Genomic DNA, 11,457 nt, shown 5'->3' on the forward strand with positions numbered 1-11,457 from the left:
CGAGGTGGTCTCACTGGCATTGTGGCTGTGGATGGAGTGCTTGAGGCAGGGCTGGCTGCTGAGGGGGAAGGTGATGCTGATGCTCTTCTTGTTGCTGTGGATGTGGATGGCGTGTTTGGTGACCACTGCAGCTGTCTGACCAAGTCTGCAGCAGCTGGCTCTCGGGGCACCCGTTCCCGTTGCTCAATGTGCGGCTTGACAAGGGAATTCCCGAGCTCCTCAAGAAACATTCTCCGCTTGGTGTTTTGGGTTGAATTCCACCCTTGGTGAATATGGGTCCACAACACAAATGCATTGTATGCAGACACATTGAGGATGTTGTAAAACACAACCATTGGCCATCTCCTGGTCATTCGCTGGCAAGTGTAGGTGGCAGTCAGCTTGTCCAGATTGTCCACTCCTCCTTTGTTTTTGTTGTAGTCCAGGATGATTATGGGCTTTTTGTCACTTCCTGATGACACGGCAGCATCTTTATGAAGAGTGGACATCAGTATCACATTCCGTCGTTTTTTTGGACAGTATGAAACAACAGTGGTGGTATCTGTGAAAACAAATTTGGAGGAAAGTGGAGCCCTGTCCTTCACCAGCAACATTTCAGCAGGCAGCTCAGGTTTATTTTTTTTTACTGTGCCCACCATGGTGAGTTTCCTCCTGAGAAGTTCTTGTCCAAGGTCATAGCTGGTAAAAAAAATTGTCACAAGTGATGTTGTGACCCTGCAGTCCAGTAGTCAAATCGAGGACTACACGTTTTCCTTGGTTTTTTTCAGGGATGCCGCTTGCAGATTTGCCTGTGTAAATCTGTAGGTTCCACGCATAGCTTGTTTTAGCATCACAGGCTGCCCAGATTTTTATGCCATATTTGCCTGGCTTGCTAGGCATGTATTGCCGGAACGGGCATTTTCCTCGGAAAGGGAGAAAACGTTCATCCACTGTCACCTCTGGCCCTGGGTTGAACATCAGTGGAAGGAGTTGCACCCATCTCTCCCAAACATCCCTGATGGGAGCAAGCTTGTCAGATTTTGCTCTGGTGTCTCGATTGTCAAATCTGAGGACTCTTGAGATCATCTGAAAGGTCCGAAGAGACATTGTTGCCCGGAAAATATTTCTGCCCGTTGATGCATTCCAGAGACTCTCAGTTGCCTCATTGCTGGATCTGTAAACTCCAGCAAGGAGGAGAACACCAATGTAGGCATCCAGGTACGTCTCATCAATGTCTTTCCAAGTGTTGCCATGGACTTTTTTCCCCTCAAGGTTTGTCATAGCAATTATGACTTTTTTTAGTGACAATGGCAAAAAAAGATCAAAGCACATCTTGATGTCACTTACTCTTGTCACAGCAAACCTCGTGACCCCAGGGGTCATTTTGATGATGTTTGCAGCAGCTGTCCTTCCATGCACATCAGGAGGAACTGTGCTCCAACGGATGTTGCCACGTTTGGATTGGAATGATTCAGCAGGAGCAGCTTCAGCACCAGTGACCTCCTCTTCAGACTGATCAGTTGTGTCTGTTTCTTCCAATTGGTACTCCACATCATCTTCGTTCTCAGAGGCCTGCTCATCTCCATCGCTAAAATCCTGTGTGTCCTCTGCCTCATTTGCAGCAAAGATGTGATCCAAAGCTTCATTTACAGTGAATCTTCTCATTGTTGCATCCTGTGAATTGGAGATGTGTACTCTGCAAGTCACCACGTCTACACTCAAATGGCTTGACAAGCCTGGACATGTCTCCCTTTGTTTGTTCTCGCAAAAAGGCAAAGAGAAAAGCCCCTAAATGAACTTCAAGTGGTTGGAGGAAGAGGCTGTTGGTTGATTGTGTGTTTATGATTTAATTTTTGGCATTTTTTTATTGTTTTATAATCGAAAATTTTAACCGGGTCACAAATGACCCGAACACCACAAAAGTCATTTTTTCACCAGAGCACTTTATAATTTAGTAAAAAAAAAAAAAAAATTTTACTTTGTTTAAATGGAAGTCCCTGACAAAGTCAAAAAGTTTCAACGCAAAAAACAAATGTATGAAGTACTTTTATGCATGCTAAAACTCAAAACGGGTCCGTAGGGACCCTAACACCATAGGAAGGTTAAGCACCTCAACTTTCAAAACGGAGATCAGTTTGGACAAACATTTATTTTACTAATTTATATCAATGGTGCTTTACTTGTGCAGAAATGGGATGCGTTGGAAGTTTTGACGGAAATCTGTTAGCATGAGTGACACGGTGTTAAATGTCTGGTTTATTTTTAAGGAAAATAATTATTCAAAAACTTTGAATTGCTGTATTTTTTCCTGAATTTGTTATGAATTTTAAGTGGATTTGAAAATAAAAAAGTTCTTCGGCGAAAACTTGTCGGCAGCACCATCTGGAACTGTCACTTCAGCACCTCAACATTCAAAAAGGAGGAAAACAGTTTTTCTTTGTTGCGTGACAAAAGAAGATTATTTCTTAGTTTTCATTGCAATTTATGTATTAATAAGCGTAGATATTCTCATTTTATTTCTTTGTTTGTTTGTTTCGTTCTGCGCAAAGCCGAGTGTGTAACACTCAACAGCCCGACGAGACCTCGAAGCCATCATATTTAAATAGCGCTACTTGAATCAAAGTTATTTATTAAAATTTTATTTTAAGTCTTTGTGTTGAACAAAAAAAAAAAAAAAAGAAAAAAAAATCGTTCACTTTTAAAAACGTTTCTTTTTTAGTCGGGGTTATCTGAATTACTTCTGTGTACCGCGCTTTCCACCTTTTTATGATTGAATATATCTGCACAGCAAACATCTGATGTAAAAATGGCAAAGGAGGTAATTTGTAAGTACGTTTTTTTAGTTTAACAATTAAGTTCTAAAGATTTAACAATTTTTAATTATTTATGTTGGTTTCTGAATTCAGAACTGCCCATCGTAGCCTCAAGATGTCAGTATTATACTGAGAAACCAGACTACACTTTGCCCGTCCCCTCACAAACCTTTTGTTTGAAACGAGCAGAGAAGGTCTATCATTTGCGTTTGCCACACGATCGAAACGTGCTGTTCAATTAAACTATTTGCGACGCACAATGAAAGTGGTCGAGTAGATACTGTGCGTTAGGTTAGCCCTATATTGTTGGATGATGATTATGGGGACAAAAACTCGGAGTGGAGGACAGAGATTCCTCGGATTTGCTTTGCGTTTGGCCTTGTTGTTCGTCGGAAAGCAGGTTTTGGCAGAAACAAGATACTCCGTCGCAGAGGAAGTAAAGGATGGAACTGTTGTGGGAAATGTTGCAAAGGATCTCGGCTTGGAAATCACCTCCTTATCTGACCGACGGTTTCGCGTTGTGTCTGAAAACAAGAACGTGTTTTTTGATGTAAGCCATGACAATGGGGATCTATTTGTCTTTAAGAAAATCGACAGAGAAGAGCTGTGTCAGGGAAGTGGTGCGTGCCTAATGGAGCTGAAGATCATAGTGGAAAACCCTTTGGAGATACATTACGTGGTTGTAGAAATTAAGGATGTAAATGATCACTCCCCTGTTTTCCCTGAGAAAGAACAGAGCTTTGAGATAGGTGAACAAACATCACCAGGGAGACGATTCCAGCTGCACGCTGCTCGTGATCCAGATGCAGGATCTAACTCAATACGTACGTACATGTTATCGTCAAATGAACACTTTGAAATAGATGTCAGGCAAAGCGATGAGGATAAAATACCGTTTTTAGTTCTAAAGAAGTCTTTAGACAGAGAACAAAAGAGCAAACATACATTATATGTAACGGCTGTAGATGGAGGTAAACCTCCGAGATCGGGAACATTAAATGTTTCTGTTATTGTTCTGGATAGTAATGATAACCGTCCTAAATTTAGTCAGGAGACATATCAAATTGATATAGAAGAAAATATAGGAATCGGTGTTTCAATATTTAAAACAAATGCAACAGATCCAGATGAAGGAACCAATAGTGAAATTGAATACAGCCTTGGAAAAACACTTAAGAAAAAAGTCTATGATATTTTTGAACTAGATAAAATCACAGGAGAGTTAAGAGTTAAAGGTGCTGTTGATTATGAAGAAAACGATGTTTATAAACTGGACATTGAGGCATCCGATAAAGGAACTCCTCCATTAACGGGTGAGTGTAGACTCGTTATAAAAATAAAAGATCTAAATGATAATCCACCTGAGATAGACATAACATCACTTTCAAACCAAGTACCTGAAGACACAAAGCCTGGCACAATTATTTCTCTAATTAGTGTAAAAGATAAAGATTCAAGTCTCAATGGTAAAATATTTTCAAGCATAACCTCAGAGGTTCCCTTTGAATTAAAGCCATCTTACAAAGAAAATACATATTCAGTTGTTACAAAAGGACTTTTGGACCGAGAAGAGATTTCTAGTTATGAAATTACAATCAAAGCAACTGACTGTGGTGAGCCCTCATTATCTGCTTTTAAAACAATCACAATTCAGGTAACAGACATAAATGACAACACGCCCCAGTTCCCTCAAAATCCAGTAAACTTTTACCTGTCAGAAAATAACGTAGCAGGAAATTTCATATTTAGTGTGAGCGCCGCGGACAAAGACGTAAATGAAAATGCAGTTATTTCATATCATATCGTGAGAGTCGGGCGTCAAAATGATATAATGTCCTTTCTTAATATAAATTCAGAAAACGGAAACATATCAGCACTTAAGAGTTTCGACTTTGAAACTCTGAAAACCTTCCAGTTCCAAGTTGTGGCCACAGATTCTGGAGCTCCGTCACTGAGCAGCAACGTGACAGTGAACGTGTTCATTCTGGATCAGAACGACAACCCTCCAGTCATCCTGTATCCAGTCAGCTCGAACGGTTCTGCTGAAGGTGTGGAGGAGATTCCCCGCAACGTCAACGCAGGACACTTGGTGACTAAAGTCAGAGCCTATGACGCTGATATAGGATATAATGGCTGGCTGCTGTTCTCACTGCAGGAAGTTACTGACCACAGTCTCTTTGGTTTGGACCGCTACACAGGACAGATCAGAACACTGCGCTCATTCACAGAGACAGACGAGGCTGAGCATAAACTGCTCATACTGGTCAAAGACAACGGCAACGTTTCCCTCTCAGCAACAGCTACTGTCATTGTCAAACTGGTTGAACCCAAAGAAGCTTTTGCAGCTTCGGATGTCAAAAGTGCAGCAAAAGATGATGAGGAGAACAACGTGACTTTTTACCTCATCATCACTTTGGGCTCAGTTTCAGTTCTGTTCCTCATCAGCATCATCGTCCTGATTGCAATGCAGTGCTCCAAATCCACAGACTATACTTCTAAATATCTGCAAGAGCCTAATTATGATGGGACACTGTGTCATAGCATCCAGTACAGATCAGGAGACAAACGGTACATGTTAGTTGGACCTAGAATGAGTATAGGATCTACTATAGTACCTGGAAGTCATGCAAATACATTGGTGCTACCTGACAGGAGGAAAACATCTGAGGAGGTAAGAATATGTCAGAATTGTTGTAATTTTGCTTGACTTAACATAACGTGAATCTGTCCTGCTGTTGTTGTTTGCTGACTTCCCTTAACACGTTTTTACAATTTGATATTTTATAATGTCGGCCTTCTGATGGTAATTGTATTGTTTTATATGGACTGGATTGATTGTAAGGAGATTTAATTTAGTATCTCTTTTGGGGCGGAATGTTTTTATGATTTGCACTTGTTTCTTCTCGGTAGATGTAGTGTCCTGAGATAACTCTTCTTGTAATTTTGCCCATTATAAATGAACTAAGTTGAATGAAGTTTCTTTAGAATGGAAGGATAACCGTATTGGTTTCAGTCAGTCTTTGGTATGATTTGATGATTTCTTTTTTTACGAACGCATTTTCTTTTTTTATCTTTTGTTTTCGTATGCATTTTTTTCACATTGTGGTGATTTCGTTATTTTGTATTTCATTTTTAACATACATAAACGGAGTCATAAGGAGTGAAAGTGGTTTCATTTTATGGATTAAACACACGGAAACAAAGCACTTCAGAACGCGTTTCTCTATCCATGGGCTGATACGTTTATGAAACCTTTTTTTAACACGAACCCTATAAAATGCGCTCATAATAACGTTCTTTCCAGATAGACAGTCAGCAGTGATAGGACCACTGACAAAAAGCAAATTACATATCATATTCAAAGTCACGCCATTTTTTTGTTTGTTTCTGCCATATTGTTTTTGCTTTGAGAACTCAAACTTGTGTTCAGAGCGCTTCGTTTGGCTGTATTTCATTTGAAGGTTTTGTATAAATCTTGTGTTTTTCAACGTGATTATTTTTAGATGTAAGCAATCAGTGGTTCTCTAGGTGTCAGTGTTACATTAGGGAAAGATTAAAGGTTCCCTCAGAACAGACTCTGCCCCTGGTAAAATTTGATTTCAACGTTCGAGCACAAAGAACGCCATCATTTTGGAGATAGACTGCACAAACTTCTCTCAGACACCATTTTTTAAAATTAAATCCTTTTCAATTTTTTTAATTCTTAACGTGGATAAGATTTGTGGGCGACGTTTTGAATGATTATGCCAGCAGAGACAAAGGAAAAGGAGCTAAAATGACGTCTTGGTCCCGCACGCTGTTTTTCTTTCTGCTTTTGAGCCGCACGGCGCTGATTTTAGCGCAAATAAAATACTCCACACCAGAGGAGGTTAAAGTGGGAGCTGTGATAGGAAACGTTGCCAAGGATTTAGGCCTCGATGTCAGCACGTTGACGAACAGACGTTTCCGTATTGTGTCTGGAGCTGACGGCGCACTGTTCGAGGTAAACCCGAAAAATGGGGTTCTGTTTGTCCATACGAATATTGACCGGGAGCAGCTGTGCGACAGAAATGCTGCATGTCTAACAGATCTTAAAATTGTTGTGGAAAATCCACTTGAGGTTCATTATGTCACTGTGGAAATAATAGATGCAAACGACCACGCTCCGAGTTTTGCAGAAAAAGAAAAGGTGGTAGAAATATCGGAATTGACTGCGCCTGGAGCCCGATTTCAGCTTCCCGGCGCTCGTGATCCAGATGCTGGAATCAATTCTGTCCAACGCTACAAACTGAGTCAAAATGAACATTTTCATTTAGAAATTAGAGACAGAGATGAGGACAAAGTCCCTTTCTTAGTGCTGCAGAGGCAGCTGGACAGAGAGCAGAAAACAAACCACAGCCTAATTTTAACAGCTATAGATGGAGGAACACCACCTCATTCAGCTAATCTCAACATTACAGTAAAAGTCCTTGATATCAACGATAACAGGCCTATTTTTTCTAAAGATGTGTATTCTGTTGTATTACAAGAAAACACAGCCATAAATACGATTGTAATACAAGTCCAAGCAACTGATCTGGACGAGGGACTTAATGGAAATGTTGAATATGCATTTGGAGATGATGTTAATCCAGATGTTTTAAAACTATTCAGTCTATATAGACAAACAGGAGAAATTCGAGTTAATGGTCTAATAGATTATGAGACAGCTCATGTTTACAAGCTAGACATCCAAGCCTCTGATAAAGGCACACCACCAATGACAACTGACTGTAGAGTCATAATAAAAATCCAAGATGTCAATGATAATAAGCCAGAAATAGACATAACATCACTATCCAGTATGGTTCCAGAGGATTCCAAACTTGGGACAGTTGTTGCTCTGATTAGTGTAACAGACAGTGATTCTGGCATAAATGGCAAAGTCGTATGTCGCCTAACAGAAAACGTTCCGTTTGAATTAAAACCATCATTTAAAGAAAACATGTATTCATTAGTAACAAAAGAAAAATTAGACAGGGAAGCTGTGTCACATTATGACATTTTATTAACAGCTACTGATTGTGGAGAGCCAGCTCTCTCCACATTAAAAACTTTGAGCATTAAGGTTTCGGATGTAAATGATAATGCACCTAAATTCTTACACAGTCCGCTGGAATTATATTTGACAGAAAACAATGCTCCTGGCGCATCTATATTTTCTGTGAGTGCTTCTGATAAAGATTTAAACGAAAACGCTATTGTATCGTACTGTTTAGTGAAAGGTGAGGGTGGTCATAAAGACATGGCATCCTTTATGAATATACATGCTGAGAGTGGACAGATAACCGCACTGAAAAGTTTCGACTTTGAAACTCTGAAAACCTTCCAGTTCCAAGTTGTGGCCACAGATTCTGGAGCTCCGTCACTGAGCAGCAACGTGACAGTGAACGTGTTCATTCTGGATCAGAACGACAACGCTCCAGTCATCCTGTATCCAGTCAGCTCGAACGGTTCTGCTGAAGGTGTGGAGGAGATTCACCGCAACGTCAACGCAGGGCACTTGGTGACTAAAGTCAGAGCATATGATGCAGATATAGGATATAATGGCTGGCTGCTGTTCTCACTGCAGGAAGTTACTGACCACAGTCTCTTTGGTTTGGACCGCTACACAGGACAGATCAGAACACTGCGCTCATTCACAGAGACAGACGAGGCTGAGCATAAACTGCTCATACTGGTCAAAGACAATGGCAACGTTTCCCTCTCAGCAACAGCTACTGTCATTGTCAAACTGGTGGAGCCCAAAGAGGCTTTTGCAGCTTCGGATGTCAAAAGTGCAGCAAAAGATGATGAGGAGAATAACGTGACTTTTTACCTCATCATCACTTTGGGCTCAGTTTCAGTTCTGTTCCTCATCAGCATCATCGGGCTGATTGCAATGCAGTGCTCCAAATCCACAGACTATACTTCTAAATATCTGCAAGAGCCTAAATATGATGGGACACTGTGTCACAGCATCCAGTACAGATCTGGAGACAAACGGTACATGTTAGTTGGCCCCAGGATGAGTATAGGATCCACTATAGTACCTGGAAGTCATGCAAACACACTTGTGCTGCCTGACAGGAGGAAAACATCTGAGGAGGTAAGATTTATGATGTTTTTAAAAAGGGGGTTTTGTGTTTGAGATGATTTTTCCACTGTTTTCTGGATTGTCGTCATCGCTTTGACCTGTCTTGTTTGGAATTTTTTCTTATAAATTATAATATTTGTTTTTAATAATAAATACTAAAGCAATATGGCAATGCTGTTTTTCTGACTTGAGACTAACTGTATGTATGTTAGGAAGGATGCTCACTTATTTTGTCAATATCAACAAACTGTCAACTTGCAGACCAACTTGTCTAAAAAGAAGTACATTTTTCTATTTTCTATTTTTTTAACGTGGATTTAACTTTTGTGGTCGGTGTTTTCTTTTTTTTTTTGGTTTTTCTTTTTATTTTGAGGCTGAGAAAGAACAATTACTTCATAGGAAAGGGATTTAACATAGTTTTGGCCTGCAAGTGAGACAGCTGTCCAAGGTGCTGAGAAAGACTAGTTTACTATCTATTCATAAAAAAAGAAAAAGAAAAGATGCTGGTCTTTTATTGTAATAACAAACAAAGAGCCGTATTATTTTGGCAAATGCATGAAAGGAGAAGATGTCATGAAAGGCAGAACAGCAAGCAAAATTATTTAAAGTCAAATTCCTAAAAAGTTTTTTTATATATAGCTGGCTAATGTTATATTCCTTATTTTATCATACCTCACAGCATAATAAAATATGTGACTGCTTCTCGTTTTAACCCCTGGGTGTCACTATTAAATCAGATAACCTTAAACTACCTTGGTCCACCCTTCACAACCTTCTCTCTGTCATCTCATTCGAGAGCATCACTTTATTCCAATACACCAGTGGATAAAATCGTGTCAGTGTTTCTGTTAACATGGAGGGTTTGGATGATTGCTATGTACTTTCTCTGTACTAAAAGGTTACTTTGTGAATATATTTGTTGCTGGATAACAATGGACGCCTCTACCAAAACTAAAGGAGGGAGCTGTTCCTCGTTCGTCTTTTATTTTTCCTTGCTGCTTTTTTCAGGACGAGACGCTTCGGCTCAGATAAGATACTCTGTTCCAGAGGAAGTAAAAGAAGGTAGTGTGGTTGGAAATGTTGCTAAAGATCTTGGGCTTGACATCACATCTTTGACTGATCGTCTATTCCGTGTTGTATCTGGTCGTAAGGAGGCTATTTTCGACGTAAATCAGAACAATGGCGCTCTGCACGTCAGCAATCACATCGATAGAGAGGAGCTCTGTGAAGGGAGCGGTGCGTGTCTGATAGAGCTCAAAATTCTTGTTGAGAACCCTTTGGAAATGCATTATGTCACAGTAGAAATTACTGATGTTAATGATAATTCTCCCAGTTTTCCGGAAAAACAGCAAACAATTGAAATAGGGGAACTGACGCTGCCGGGGAAAAGATTTCAGCTTCACGCTGCTCAAGATCCAGATGCAGGAATCAATTCAATCCGTACGTATACTTTAACGCCTAATGATTATTTTGAAATTAATATCCGTCAAAGTGATGCAGGTCTGATACCATTTTTAGTGCTCAAAAAATCGTTAGATAGAGAACAAAAGACCAAGCACACCTTCGTAGTTACAGTACTAGATGGGGGTAAACCGCCAAAATCCGGCAGGCTAAATATTTCTATAATTGTTCTTGACATAAATGACAACCGTCCGATATTTAGTAAAGAAATGTATGAACTCTCAATAAAAGAAAACATTCAGGTGGGCACGTCAGTGTTTAAAATGGATGCGAAGGATCTGGATGAAGGCAGGAACGGAGAAGTTGAGTACAGTCTTGGGAAGACTTTGTCACGGAGGGTTTATGATATTTTTGAATTGAACAAGTTAACGGGAGAAATCACAGTGAAAGGTTTAGTTGACTATGAAGAAAAGGACGTTTATGAACTAGATGTTGAGGCATCTGATAAAGGAACACCTCCATTAACGGGTGAGTGTCGAGTAATAATTAAAATTATAGATATCAATGATAATCCACCGGAAATAGAAATCACTTCCCTTTCAAATAAAGTGTCAGAAGACTCAAAACCTGGCACAGTTATTTCTCTAATTAGTTTGGTGGATAAAGACTCTGGTTTGAATGGAAAGGTTATACCAAGCATAATTAATGAAGTACCTTTTGAGTTAAAGCCATCATATAAAGAGAATATATATTCAGTTGTTACAAAAAGCGTTTTGGATCGAGAGTCACTGACGCATTATGAAATAAAAATAAAAACTACAGACTGTGGTGACCCTCCGTTATCTACTTTTAAATCACTAAGCATTGAAATATCAGACGTAAATGACAACAAACCAGAGTTTCCCCAAAATCCATTACACGTGTACCTAAAAGAAAATAACGTTGCAGGAACGTCAATATTATTTGTAAGCGCTACGGACAATGATTTGAATGAAAATGCAGCTATTTCATATCATATTTTGAGAGAAGGGAGTAAAAATGATGTGACAGCTTACCTAAATATAAACTCAGAAAACGGACAAATTACTGCGCTGAAAAGCTTCGACTTTGAAACTCTGAAAACCTTCCAGTTCCAAGTTGTGGCCACAGATTCTGGAGCTCCGTCACTGA

General features: G+C 39.7%; 2 protein-coding genes across 3 annotated transcripts in view; both read left to right on the forward strand.

Annotated features, from left to right (window-relative positions):
- The first annotated feature begins 2,984 nt into the window (after window positions 1-2,984).
- The window catches only part of LOC108242369 (protocadherin alpha-C2), a 164,225-nt gene continuing 155,752 nt past the window's right edge, over window positions 2,985-11,457 (forward strand). Inside the window, exon 1 of one of the 2 annotated variants that reach the window (XM_037977298.1) lies at window positions 2,985-5,463. In XM_037977298.1, coding sequence (XP_037833226.1) covers window positions 3,103-5,463 — 2,361 coding nt within the window. In that variant the 5' untranslated portion in view covers window positions 2,985-3,102. Of the gene's footprint in view, window positions 5,464-6,406; window positions 8,899-11,457 lie in introns of those variants that run through there. The other variant, XM_037977304.1, reaches the window with a different exon arrangement.
- Window positions 8,941-11,457, forward strand: part of LOC119617360 (protocadherin alpha-6-like) — a 3,205-nt gene continuing 688 nt past the window's right edge. The window contains exon 1 of the mRNA XM_037977518.1: window positions 8,941-11,456. Coding sequence (XP_037833446.1) covers window positions 9,753-11,456 — 1,704 coding nt within the window. The 5' untranslated portion in view covers window positions 8,941-9,752. The remainder of the gene's footprint in view (window position 11,457) is intronic.

The sequence above is a fragment of the Kryptolebias marmoratus genome, linkage group LG9, assembly GCF_001649575.2.
Source record: "Kryptolebias marmoratus isolate JLee-2015 linkage group LG9, ASM164957v2, whole genome shotgun sequence".
NCBI classification, from domain to species: domain Eukaryota; kingdom Metazoa; phylum Chordata; class Actinopteri; order Cyprinodontiformes; family Rivulidae; genus Kryptolebias; species Kryptolebias marmoratus.